The following is a 14978-nucleotide window of genomic DNA, read 5'->3' as shown; positions in this document are numbered from 1 at the left end:
CAATGCTAAAATTGTCAGTTAGTAATCTGTTGTTAGAAATCAATGAGATCATAATCATTTCATATGTGTACTACGGTAAAGTACTGTTATGCTCTACAAAGGAAATGATGATGAACCGCTACAGAGCAAGGACTGGAGTTAAACGTGTTCATGAAGACCTGTAGGCCAAACACAGAAGTGGTCAAAAAACAGAGTGGATGTGAATCAGAAGGGTTGGTAATGTCTTAAGATGATGTGCAAGGAGGATCTGTGCATTGTGTGTTGATGCGTTTCTGAGTGAGTGTGGATCAGTGTCCACTAACCTACAAGTATGGGTTGAGGCACCCATCAAATTAATGCAAAGAGAGCCATTGAGATTGATTGCATTTGTGCCATAAACGGACAGTGACTAATGTGTTTGTTTGACTGTCTGTTTAGACTGCTGAACATCAGGGGTGTAAAGTACGCAAATAATTGCACTTTAATTACTATATTTCTGTAGTATTTTGGGAAAACTATATTCTTACCAAATTAAATTTACAAAGGGGGTAAAAAAGTATAATCATGTTAAAGCCTGACAATGCATTTGTTGTATGTATAAACAATATAATTAAAATGCTTGGGTGATATTGTTGAAAGAAAGTAATGCTTTAATTCACAAAACCTATAGTAAAGACTATACGGCTGTCACAAAAATGTCAATTTCAATTAAATCAGTTTTCACAGAAATTCTAGGCACCACTTTTCAACAAAAAACTATAACTAAATGCAAACAGTTTCTCTGTATTTTTACACCCCTGCTGGACACTATTATATATGCTGAATGTATTGCATACCCAGTTTACTTGAGAAACACACAAAGGCCATGCATCATTATTTTTGCACTAAGATCTTATGAAAAAAAAAGGCTGAATACAATAATAACAAACGGCCTCTATGTGCTTCCATAGTTTCCATCAGTAAAGACCATTTGGTCCAGCACAGATGCTCTCTATTTTATGCAGTTGGCACCTTATTAAGGAACACAATGGCACTACTGATATTTTAGTATCCAGGCTTGTTCATGGGTAGGGAGGGAAAAATGGAAAGGAAAAATTACCAACGTCATTGACCTGCAGCAGTGGTCAAAAAATCCCACAGATCCTACGTCTGCAAAATATGTAACAACATAAAACAGCACACAGAGCCTTCAACAGCATATCACACGCTTTTAGTACACGCTCATGGCGGTGCTCAAGGACTCGGACAGAATAGGAGGAAATGATGTCATGCATTACTTAGGTGCAAAGGAAACCGACAGGCACGACTTACATTCAGCACTGACCTACCAGCACACATCAGAGGGATGAAAGACATTTATCACAGGAGAGCAATATGAGAAAAGCAATCACGATGGTTGAGTTTAGGTGTGATGGGAGATGCGAGGTTGAACTTCACGGTCTGTTCACAAGACGCCTCACAATAGTCACGCAGAGTGACTGACGATGCATCCTTTTAATGTGTGGATTGGTGCTGGGTTAAAACAGATTCTAGGGCTGTCAATTGACTTTTAATTACATTACGTGCATGTTTTGTAACAAATTAATAAATTGCCTATAAAAGAAGATAAATAATTATAAAACCAAAAAGTCATAAACCCCTCTCTCTCTCTCTCTCTCTCTCTCTCTATATATATATATACATATATATATAGATAGATAGATAGATAGATAGATAGATATATTTCCACAGCACTCCCGTTTGCAGTTGGGTCTGTCAATCCCTTGAAGCTATATTTGTACATAACATCTACAGTTTTTTTCTATGTGAAAAGGCACTATATATATACATCAGTGACAGTTGCAAGTTTGCAACATCTAGATGAAAGTAGTGCCCGACCAATGTTTTTTTTAGGGCCAATACTGATACTGATATTAGGGAGTAAAAAAAGGCAGATACCGATATATCGGTCGATATTCTTTGTGTATATTATAGAATATAGTATAAACTAGGGGTTGCACGGTTCGCTGAAAAAAAAAATTAACCGTTTGGTTCACCACACACAGTTCGGCACACGTTGGGACCGCAGTTCAACTTATATCTGACAAAGAATCTGTAATATCACCTGTAATATGGTTTGCTATAAATAGCACGTAAAAAATATGCGTAAGGGATCCCCTGAATTTGGTGCGGATTCAACATGCTGTTACAGAAATATGGCGGTTCAAATTTCAATGGTTTTCCATAGGGATGCACCGAAATGAAAATTCTTGGCCGAAACCGAAAACCGAAAAAGAGAAAACTAAGGCCGAAAACCGAAACCGAAACACCGAAAGAAATTATGCCAATTATTAGTACCATTGCATTTATTGCTATGACAGTGTACTAACTTTACTAAAATTAAGACATTGCAATTGCATAAATTAATATTAAAGTTTCAAAGATAAATATAGCTGCAAGCAGCGATGGCGGGCTCAAGCCACCAATGCCATCGCCACCCCGGTGGCATCAGGTAAACTGTGCGCAGCGGGCACATGCATTCACAATATCCCTCTGGCAGTGAGGTTTTAAAGGATACGGCAGTTAAAGGGTTAATCCGAATCATCTAGACATTAAAATCACATTTATATATATATATCCCATATATATATATATATATATATATATATATATATATATATATATATATATATATATATATATATATATATATATATCCCATATATATATATATATCCCATATATATATATATATATATATATTAATCCCGGATTCTGGAAGATATATTCCTTAAACCATCGGACAAGAGGAGGTGGTGCTGGTCCTTCACGAGTCACTCTAATCTGTTCATAAAGCCTATATATAAAGTCTTAATATATAGTATTTCACAATACTTCATGATATTCTAATTAAATATTTTTTTTGGAATCTTAGATCTCTCAGAACCTGACAAATTGTAATTCTGAGACTCCAGGAAAGTGGCAGTTCTGTAAAATGTTGGCGCTGGAGACTAAATGCTCCCTGATAGTTTCACACCTAATTCAGTTAACACACACACACACACACACATTACCCACAGTGAGAGAGGGACAGAGTGACATCAGATATATGATAGTTTTTTAATTTTCTATCATCAATATAGTGTTGTATAGTCATGAAACTATGCATATTTCCTCAGAATGACTGGTCTTCCATGTGTAAATTTTTTTGAAGTGTTTAGAAGCTGCACTTTAAAAAAATTAAAAGACATTTACTGGTTCCTTTTTTACTATTATTTCAAAAAATCACCACGACAAAACCATTCAAGCTATCCAAAATTCATTCGCACCTGTTCTGTAAGATTAATTCTTTAAACAGTGGTAAAAGAGGATGTGGTGGTGAACCTTCAAGAGTCACTCAAAACGTATCTGTCCATAAAGCCTATAAAGAATTATTCTTAATATACAGTTCACAATACTTCAGCTTGTTATTCTAATTAAGTGAGGGTCATTTTATCAGTAAAATACATAAAATTCATATTATTTTTCTCTGAAAGATTTCTATAAATGATTTAAATCATACTTGTTTCTACAATAATTATTTAAAAGTAATCCTATAGCTCCATCTGGTGGCCATTATTGGTACTAAGAATTGCAAGCTTGATTTATAAGTTATGATAGTTTTAATTTTATGCTGGCTCTTGAAAATGATAAAGCTATGAAACTTACTGTGCTTCCTTCAAATGATGACTTCTATTTATATAAACAAAAATTATGAAGAGTAAGAATGAAAAATGTTAAAGATATAGTAAAATAACTATTGCATTTTTTTGTTACTTTAATAAATCTCTATGGCAACACCATTTAAGCTATCCTAAACTCATTCACAATTTAACATGTCAGTATATTGGCATCATGTTGAAAAAGGAGTATGGAGCAGTATGAGGAGGAGTATGAATTCATTTACAGGCTGATTTTATCATAAATCCACAATAAAATTTCCGAGTTCTGTATCAATCTGTGTGGTTGTTTGTTTATTTTTATCTTTTATTTTTCATAGGAAGATAACTGACCCTTTACTCTCCTTTTTAATAAATGTGCTTATAAACCAAGAACAAGCTATTTATAGCTGTATTTATAAACTGCGTACTACTGACTATTAATATTGGGACAAGGCTTTATAAAGCATGAACTGACTATTTACTTTTTGAGTTTTAAATTATTATTTGCAGCACAAATAAGGTTTTTTAGGATTTTTTAAAATCCCTAAAACTGTCAGAAAAGGATAAGGCCTAAAATTACTATGTTAGTGGCAAAATGTATTTGTTTTTATAACTATAATGCATAAACTATGAAATTATACAAAATGTATAAAAAAGTACAACAGTTATTGTTTTCAAATGTTTTTTATTTATTGGAAAACAATAACAATAATTTTTAGGGGGGATTTACATTTAAAAAAATTAGCCTACTGCAATCATTCTAAACAGCTTGAATAAAACCTGTTAATATTTATTATAGACCACTGTAACTGTGTATAATCTAACAAACAAGTTTATTATGAAAATGGAAGTGTGTACACCAAATAAATTGGACGATAAAGAAAATATAATAGTCAATAGTATAGTAGAGCATGTTTTAGGTTTTTTTTATGCGTTTAGATGCAGAAATGGACAAATCAAATGTAAAATAAAATTGAATTGATTTAATTAAATATAGATTAATTCTTGTTAGAGCAAAATAATAAATAAATAAATAAATACTTACACACATTAAAAAAGCAGCCAAGATGAATGAGCTTTATTTTTTATATAGATTAAAATTGAAGACAGAAGCAGCTGGTATATGCGGTCACTTAATATTAAAATCCGATCCACTTCAGATTTATTTCTCAACAGTTTATGTTCACGTGGCTGTTTTCGTTTATATTAGCCAAGCAATTATGTATTTTGAAATAATCTTGTCCGTGATGTGTCCGTTCTTACGACGAAAGGCAGAATCCTGCAGCTCGAGAGATAACGTTATATGTTATTCTGCCAGTCGCGCTTTCAAACAGTCTTGCGCACATAAACGGGTCACAAACACCTGTATTTAGCTCGTGTTGTGTTATAATGGGTGTATTGTGTGCATTTGTGGCAATAATTTATTTTAAAAAGCTCTTAAACAAGAATAAATTCGTTTGTTTTGAACTTGTGACACTGTGCGCGCTGATCGGAGGCAATGATTTCAGCTAGACAGCCGCGAATATTTCATTTTCACACAAACAGTTCAAAAACATCTTAATTAGGCTCTTGGTGTGTTCTAATTGGTGTATTGTGTGATATCGCTGCAATACTTTATTTTTAATAGCTATAAAACAAGAATAAACTCGTTTTTTTCTGAGCTCATCATTCCACACGCTCCTGCTCAGAGCGGTGATTCATCTCTCGTGTTTCTCACGTATCACTGACCACACATCAATTATTAATGAGCCCTGACCTGATAATAATCATATATGTTGGTTTAGCTTGTCAGTGTGAATTAAATCCAAGTATTTATTTGTATTTTAACCGATTTAAAAGTGAAACCAAAAGAGAGTCTCCTCCCTTTTTTAGTCCGGTAACTGCACCTGTAGGGGCGCATTTTCTCTGAGACAATGGAAGTCTAAGCACACACACTCAAACAGATGGACAGAGTGAGATGAGATGTCTGACAGTTTTTTAATTTTCTTTTAATCATACAGTGTTGTAAAGTCATGAAACTATGCATACTTACTCAGAATAACTTTTTTTTCTGTATGAAAAAAGGTTTTGAAGTGTTTGGAATTTAAAAATGAAGGAAAATTAATAATTCCATTTTTACTGTCATTTAAAAAAATCACCACGACAAAACCATCCAAGCTATCCAAAACCCATTCACAATTTAAGTTGTTTAAAATGTTTTGGCATCATGTAGACAAAGTTTGGTGTGTATAGTGTTACTCTCCTCTGAGCAGTATGCATTAATTCACAGCTAAATGTAAAAATAAATCCACATTCAAATCAAAATAGCTGACTTCCTGTTGATCGTAGCTGATGACTGTGAATTAGAAAGTTGTCCGTCTTGATAAGAACAATTTATGTACCAAGTTTGGTGTCTGTAGCTAAAACTAACCCCCCCACTTTTGACAAAAGGTGGCGCTATAGAGTGCCTCATTCACGCCCTTTTAAAAGCTTTTGCCATTGTCTAGCTATCACTAATACTGATATGTGTTTTGAGTTTCATGTAAATCTGAGCTTGTTGTCTGCCTCAAACTCACCATAACAGAACATTCAAGTTTGACACGTTGCCATGGCAACACTATATCAGATATCAATATCCCCACAACAGATTTACATCGGCCGTGTTTTGTCATTATTCTGATGAAGTTTTCAGTAAATCGAGTAAAAATAAGATGCTGAATTCAAAGCATTTGGAAAATGACACACTTCCTGCTGCCAGTTGGTGGCGCTATAACGTTGACTCTTAATAGTCACATATATACAATCAGTATCATACAACGAACAAACCCATGAAGTTTGATCAAATTCAGGAAATGTATGTGGATGTTATTAGACATTTCCTGTTCCTCATTTCTCGCCATAAGTTCCACGCCTCGCCACGGGCAAACCGTTCGAGATATCAAAAATCCCCTCGCAATTTTTCATCCACAATGTCTTGAGATCATGTTCACCGAGTTTCGTGGCGAACGGGTTGAAAACCTCAGAGGAGTATTTCAAATTCCAGAGCATGCTTTTTTTAAACAGCCCTGAATAGCTGACTTCCTGTTGGGCGGAGCCTATGACATAAAGCGCGAAAGTTGTTCAGCTCAATGAGATCTATAAGTGTACTGAGTTTCATATAAATACATGCAAGTGTGTGTGAGCTATGGTTCAAGATTTCTGACTGTGTTCCAGGGGGTGCTGTAGAGCCCCTGTGCCACGCCCGGGTCCCAGCCTCTGCGGCGTCCTGATGGCCGCAGATTCCAATGTGTGTGCCAATTTTCAAGAGTTTTTGAGCATGTTAAGGCCCCCAAAAACCCCCGGAAGGTTTAATAAAAAATAAAAAAAATAATAATAAGAATAATCCTTAGAAGAACAATAGGGCTCTTCGCCCCTTCGGGCTTGAGCCCTAATTACAATTACATAACTTATTTAAAAAAAAAATACATAAAAATACATAATTACAAATGATGCAAATATTTATTAAGCACATTGCAACAATGCACAGTATAAAATAAAATTCAAACTAAAAATGTATCCCACTCATGTGTATATTTAATAATAATGTACAGGCCTACTGACCTGCAGAAAGGTTTTAAAATGAACAGTGCATTTAGGTGAAGTGCATTTGAAATTTTTCTATGTAGGACTAGAAAGTGCATTACTTCTCCAGTTGGCAAGACTGTTATCACTTCTGGGGATGGGGACTTCAGACAGATAACCATCTAGCTGTTGAGCAGTTGAGCTTGTCATCTGCCTGACATTTGAGAAATATTTGAGAGAGTGTATTTAAATAGGGCCAGGGCATAAATAAACATTTTTATCAAATTAAAGCAGAAATCTAGCAGAAAATCTAGCATAACTATAGCTACAATCTGATATTATGTATGTATATATGTTTGTGTGTGTGTATAAGAACAAAATAGCCAACATATTATTATCATTTGAGGCACTTTCTTGCAGAATTCCACTGAACATATCAGACAACGATGGTGCACGCCACTCATCTGGTGCAGAGACCAGTCTTTTTTTCTGCGCTCTGATCTGTCTCCTGCGCTTGGCGCTTCTCCGTCTCCACGCGGGTTCTCCGCATCCAGCGCGGCCTGGATCATTTCTTGTGCGCGCTGCCTTATTTCCGCATCCAAGTAATGGTCTTTATAACGCGGATCAAGCACATTCGCGATGAAGTGCAGAGGATCCGAAAAGATCTCAGTGAGACGTGTGCTAACAGACTCTATAAGACTGTACTTTTCTTTGTTTTCACTTCGTGGTCCGTCTTAATCTCTTTGTTAGGAGACGTTTTAGTGCTGCGAATAAAGGAATACGAAGAGAGAGAATGTTCTCACTGGTGTTAAGTGAATGTCGCGGGGAGCTCGTGGTCTTTGCTATGCAGGTGCACGTGCAGGTCGCGGTTTCTGTTTGCGTCATCACAACATTTCGGTCGTGTTGTTTCGGTAATAAAAGTCTATCGGCCGAAAACCGAAAAGGCCATTTTCGGCCGAAAATTTTCGGTGGCCGAAATTTCGGTGCATCCCTAGTTTTCCATAGACTTAAGCTTTAAATCATTTCATCTAGGTTGCCAGTAGCAAACAATGTAGCACACTCTGCTGCATTATATGTTCTGTAAAAAACGTTCATATTGGCGACAGGCTCATATCTGCCGATAATATTGGCAAAACGATATATCGGTCAGGCTCTAAATAAAAGTAGTTCATCTTTATGATTTATTACACTAAAAATTACATTAAATTGACAGCCCTAATGAATGCCTAAAAATATGAACAGTTTTTCTTATGCAAGCTTGTCAATGCAGAGGATAAAAATAGTTCCTACATCCTAGAAATGTGTATGTGCATTTGTATGTGTGTTTTGTTTAGAAATAATCACTCTGCATAACACGCACACATGCATATGTACACAAGGGCTCAACTGTGAGCATATATTACAGTGTAAACTGTGCATAAAGCAATAAGAACCTGTGAATCTACAGGATCTACAGCTACATTACAAAATCGCCATTACCCCAGCTGGAGTGTTTTTCTTGTCTTGTGTGTTTGCACATGGATTAAAACATATAAAAGATCAAGGTGAATCCGTGGTATTACACAAACACAACCAAAAGGTGCAAACAACTCCAAGAAATACCAGCCAGGCTTCATGAAACCACTACAAAGGCTTATAGCAAAAACACTAAATATATAATATGATGCATTTTATAGTCTATAGAGATTTTCTTTTTAATATGGCACAAGTAGGTCTGGGCGATATAACCAATATCCACGATACATTTGCTATTATATTTCCTGTGATTTAAAATCAAGCAACTATGTGAATATCTTGAATATCATATGGATTTTAATGCAAAGTTTGCAAAAAGTGTTTAAGTAGTAAAATTAGTAAAATTAGCTTAAGCTTAAATAGTAGTATAAATTATATTGGACACAATTTAACAACATTTTTGACATATGATTAAATTATTTGTTTGCATCTTGTGTAAGACTTTTATATATTAAATGTTTTAATATATGTATATATATATTAGGGCTGGGCAAGTTAAAGGGTTAGTTCATCCAAAAATGAAAATTATGTCATGAATAACTCACCCTTATGTTGTTCCAAACCAGTAAGAGCTCCTTTTATCTTCGGAACACAGTTTAAGATATTTTGGATTTAGTCCGAGAGCTCTCAGTCCCTCCATTGAAGCTGTGTGTACGGTATACTGTCCATGTCCAGAAAGGTAAGAAAAACATCATCAAAGTAGTCCATGTGACATCAGTTGAAATTTTTTGAAGCCTCGAAAATACATTTTGGTCCAAAAATGGCAAAAACGATGACTTTATTCAGCATTGTCTTCTCTTCCGTGTCTGTTGTGAGAGAGAGTTCAAAACAAAGCAGCTGGATATCCGGTTCGCGAACGAATCATTCAGTTCACCAAATCGAACTGAATCATTTTAAACGATTCGCATCTCTAATACGCATTAATCCACAAATGACTTAAGCTGTTCACTTTTTTAATGTGGCTGACACTCCCTCTGAGTTCAAACAAACCAATATCCCGGAGTAATTCATGCATTTAAACAGTACACTGACTGAACTGCTGTGAAGAGAGGACTGAAGATGAACACCAAGCCAAGCCAGATAACGAACAATAAACGGACTCGTTCACGAGTGAAGAACCGTTGACAGTCAGACGCGTCCGATTTGTGAACCGAGGAGCTGATGATACTGCGCATGTGTGATTCAGTGTGAAGCAGACCGACACACAGGGCGTCTGAACTGAACTGATTCTTTTGGTGATTGATTCTGAACTGATTCTGTGCTAGTGTTATGAGCGCGGGTAAACCGAAGGCTTGAATCAAGGACAATTGTCGCAAATGACGCCATTACGTTGAGTGCAAAAGAACCGGTGAACCGTTTTCTTCAACCGGTTTATTGAATCGAACTGTCCGAAAGAACTACTGGTGATCCGAAAACCGATGCAACCGGTTCTTCACTCGTGAACGAGTCAGTCTAATGTTCGTTATGTGGCTCGGCTCGGTGTTCATCTTCAGTCCTCTCTTCACAGCAGTTTAGTCAGTGTACTGTTTGAGTGCATGCATTAGTCTGGGATATTGGTGATGCTGAATAACAATGCTGAATAAAGTTGTCGTTTTGCCATTTTTGGGCCAAAATGTATTTTCGATGCTTCAAAAAATTCCAACGGACCCTCTGATGTCATATGGACTACTTTGATGATGTTTTTCTTACCTTTCTGGACATGGACAGTAGACCGTACACACAGGTTCAATAGAGGGACTGAGAGCTCTCGGAATAAATCTAAAATATCTTAAACTGTGTTCCGAAGATAAAAGGAGGTTTTACATGTTTGGAATAGCATAAGGGTGAGTTATTCATGACATAAATTTAATTTTTGGATGAACTAACCCTTTAACGTGTTATTATTGCGTTAACGCATTAATTGATTAACCCCATCAATTATTTTATTGCACGTTAACACAGTTTTTTATTACAATGAAAGTCTGTGCGGATTGGCTCAGAATACACATACAGACTAATCATGGGTCACAGGAGGGGTGGGATGTTGATCACTGGGACACAGTAAGACATGACATGGCCCTTTCACAATATATTGCTTTACAGATCTATCACTTTTGCCGCTTAGATATGTTAACACAATCATGCTGCACATATCAGAAGTTCAGCGCTCCGACACTGCATGCGTGCTGCGCCTAAGCCCAACTGATCCGTGCTCTGGTCCACCTCTTCCAACCGAGTCAGGGCCGGCTAGACGAACCGAACCCGAGTCAGCACGGATTGATCACACTAGTCAAACGTAACGGGCTTTGGGGGTCAGTGATTTGGAAATGAGGGTGGAGTGATTTGGAAATGAGCGACATCTGTGCCACTCACCTGTCTCGAGTCACACAGAGGATATCGGAAGGATAAAAGAAGAGTTATGACAGTGAAGGACGAGAGAGGACCAGGCCTGGGCTTTATTTTGTGTTTGTTTTGTTTGTGCACAGCAGTCATCCGTGAGGGGCTGTCGTGCTGTTTTGTGTTTATCATCTGAATGTTCGTCGGTTCCCGCCTCCTCCTTCACGTGATTGTGAAGTTTATATTGTTACAATCGCGATTAAAACATTTAATCGTTGCCCAGCACTTACGAAAGCACTTACATAAACAATTACATCTGATCTAGGGTACTGAATGGGCTCTGTTATGTAAATTAGTTAATTTTAAAATAGAATTTATGCAATTTTTGTATAAACCACTTATTTAGTTTTATCACCCAGCCTAAGTCACAAGAGTGAGTGGAAAAAATGTGGAGAATAGAAAGTCTGAATGAATTTTACTCAAAATTCATTGAAAACAGACTTTTAACAATAATGGTCCTGAAAACAGGATGAACTTCACACATTGAAGTTCACAATGAGAGTGGAGGCCTTGAGTAGGTGTACTGTGTACAGTAATAAAACACAGAGAAAACACAAGAACCACCTACAAAACACACTGATCGTCATTTAATCTTAGTCTAGGCAGCACTGATCACAATCACTTATTCAAAATACAACTGGTCTTAAAACGTTTATCAGCAATATTCTGGCCACTGCCAAATATCCTAATCTGTTCTAGCTAATTCAAATCAGGTAAAAGTGAGTTTAGTTAGTCAAAAACATGAAAATAAAATAAAAACAAAAGAAAGAGGCTTACCTTAATAAGAGAGGTACACACAATTGCACCAGCGTTCACCATTGGATTATGGGGTTTGTCTGTGGAAAAACACAATTTTATTTCTTTGGGCTGCATATTACAGAAGAAAGCAGTCATGCTGAAGTTGATGGTTATAATCCTTACCGTCCTCATCCAGGAAGAGCTTGTTGAAGCGTAACCCGCTGGGCTCTTTCCCAATGAATCGGTGCACATATTCAGTGCCGTGGTCATGCACGGCAATAGCGTACTTGAGCGGCTTCACGCACGACTGCAGGCAAAATGGCACTTTAGTGTCACCCACTGTGTGTCTGTGCAAAAGAGTAAACAGAGATCAGAACCAGAGACATAACAAATGAAATACACAAAATTAAGTAAACAGATAAAAGGATTCTTAAATAACTTTACACAACTGATGCAAATTTGCTAAAATGGAGCTATCAGAGTTAATTCACTTATTATGGTTCTTGGTTAAAAGACCTTAATAGAACAAAGTAAAATGACTAATGTTATTCCATCAATTTTTGTCAATAGGTCAAGGCTCTGACTGTTACTGTGTAACTAGTCAATGACCACAGTGGGCACCCTGTGTATCTTTACAATAAATCCTATAGCATAGGGTAAACACATACATATTATATCTTAGTATATCCTGATTATCAGAGATCAAAGGATGTACCATGACACATCATGGGTCTAAGTATTGAGGGAAACATTGATGACTGTGAGTTTATAGTCCTCTTATCAATGTCTCTCAAATGAGAAGATTAACATTAGCACATTTTATCTGCACTGGTTGACTAGACCAGGAGATACGTGGAGTGTTTATTCAACTTTAAGATTAGCTGCCACTTTATCTGATGGTTTTAAAACATAAAATACATGAAGTATTTCCGGTACTTGTCATAATGTACATATAGTGAGTGGTCAGTGATTGTGCAATTCAAGTGGTCTGGTTAATAAATACCCAAAATGATCATCAATGGTTGTTGAAATATGAAAATCTTAATACTTTGACATGAAGCTAAACCTTTTTTAAGGGACAAATGCAGTGAAACTAGTCACTTGTCAAAAAACAAAAAAACAAAAAAAAAACCTTCCTCTCTATAGAGACTACATTATGTTATTTATCAAGCTTAAATAAGATAAGTAGTAAATGAAGGTGTACTATTCATACCTTTGTCCATCGACTGTGCAAAGGGAAACGGCCCACAGATCTGGGCTGAATTTGGCAAGTTGGGGAATGTAGTCAGCAACCTGTGAGCAAATAAGTGATCAGAAACAATGGTTGTGTCAAGTTTAAAAGAATCACTGAGAGTTATTATTTGTGTTTCCCTCATCTTACCAGCCCCCCGGAGAGATTTCTGGCCTTCTCATAAAGTGCATCAATATTGGAGGCAAAAGGCTGGAAATCAGGGATGACAAATTTCTTCCGGAAGGCCTGTGTTAGGAGAACAATGTTGCTTTGGACACACCTGGAGAAACAAAGAGGATAGATATTCTCTTGCAACAATCCTTTACACTCCTTCCAAAATGTTTATTTTCGCATTAATTGAAGGTAAAAGAGAAAGAGACTGGATTTGTTCCATTGAACATTTCCCACAGAAAAGTTTTTCTGTTTTACTTTCAAAACAGCTATGGTGTGAGAAAGGAAGCCATGGCTGGTTTCGCAGAGCTTCCACTATAAAGCAGAGGGAAGTAAAGCAGCCACAGATATCATAAACACAGACCTCTCCTGTGATTGTGTCTGAAATATTGGTCCAGTTGCTTTATGAAGGTCCCTGAACGGCCAGAGAAGCTCAAAGCAGCTGTGCATAGTGCTGCTGTGCAGATTTATGTGGATGTGAATTTTCAAAAGGTAATAAATTACTTGCTGTCTATAGGGCAGGGAAGCAAAAGAGGAGCCCATCTGTTTGGAATAGCATACAAGCTTGCTGCTATTTCTGCAGTAAGTACCTATACTGTGTGTGTGTGTGGTTGTGTGTGTGAGAGTGTGTGTACAGACCTCTAACACTAGCTTACACATATTTAGAAAAATTTTATCAATTAATTTTTTGACAGAACAAAGACATTTTAACAGAATATTAGATTTAAAAATATGAAAGCATCTACTTTTGATTGGACAACACACACTTAAAGGGGGGTGAAATGCTATTTCATGCATACTGAGTTTTTTACACTGTTAAAGAGTTGGATTTCCATGCTAAACATGGACAAAGTTTAAACAATTGAGTTGTACGTTTGAAGGAGTTTTTTGTTCCAAAAATACTCCTTCCGGTTTGTCACAAGTTTCGGAAAGTTTTTTCCGAGTATGGCTCTGTGTGACGTTAGATGGAGCGGAATTTTCTTATATTTTTATTCTAATATGTTTATTTCTTAAAGGGGGGTGAAATGCTCGTTTTCACTCAATATCCTGTTAATCTTGAGTACATATAGAGTAGTACTGCATCCTTCATAAATCCAAAAAGTCTTTAGTTTTATTATATTCATAAGAGAAAGATAGTCTGTACCGATTTTTGCCGGAAAAACACGACCGACTGGAGGCGTGACGTGTGGGCGGAGCTAAAGAATCACGAGCGCGAATAGGCTTTTGCGTTGAGAGCATGTGGAAGCTGTGACATTATCGTGAGGGAAAACCCATCATCCAAAACAAACAATGGCTTACAGTCAGATTCAGCCGTTTATTTATGATCCAGAATCAGATCCCGAGGCTGAAACTGAACGAAAGCAGTAGCAGCAATGACTCGCTCCGAGCGGGGCTCGAACCCGGGTCTCTGGTATGGGAGGGGACGCACTAACAAGGAGGCAGAGATATTTGAAGCAGTTTTACTCACCGCCTGCGGTTCCAACACACGATCGTGATCCTTTTTCCTTGGGATTGCATCATCCTTAAGAAATAAACGATGTGCAAATCCGTCGTCAAACTGTAAAACAAGCATCTTCGAAATGCAGGGAACAAACAAAACTCCGTTGATGCTCTGTAAAAATAAACTCCATCCATAAACTTGTGACAAACCGGAAGGAGCATTTTGGGAACAAAAATACTCCTTCAAATGTACAACTTAATTTTTGAAACTTTGTCCATGTTTAGCATGGGAATCCAACTCTTTAACA

General features: G+C 36.8%; 1 protein-coding gene across 6 annotated transcripts in view; it reads right to left on the bottom strand.

The window, feature by feature from the left end:
• LOC113108354 (glutaminase kidney isoform, mitochondrial-like) overlaps positions 1-14978 on the bottom strand; it is a 46105-nt gene that overhangs the window by 16884 nt on the left and 14243 nt on the right. For 5 of the 6 annotated variants that reach the window (XM_026271418.1, XM_026271421.1, XM_026271416.1 and 2 more), the window contains exons 4-7: positions 13210-13339; positions 13042-13121; positions 12012-12175; positions 11868-11926 (exon numbers count right to left, since the gene is read on the bottom strand). In XM_026271418.1, coding sequence (XP_026127203.1) covers positions 11868-11926; positions 12012-12175; positions 13042-13121; positions 13210-13339 — 433 coding nt within the window. Of the gene's footprint in view, positions 1-1078; positions 1582-11867; positions 11927-12011; positions 12176-13041; positions 13122-13209; positions 13340-14978 lie in introns of those variants that run through there. The other variant, XM_026271422.1, reaches the window with a different exon arrangement.

This window comes from Carassius auratus, chromosome 9 (assembly GCF_003368295.1).
Source record: "Carassius auratus strain Wakin chromosome 9, ASM336829v1, whole genome shotgun sequence".
Taxonomy (NCBI): Eukaryota; Metazoa; Chordata; class Actinopteri; order Cypriniformes; family Cyprinidae; genus Carassius; species Carassius auratus.
Note: the sequence above shows the minus strand (reverse complement) of the source record. Positions and strands in the feature narration are given on the sequence as shown.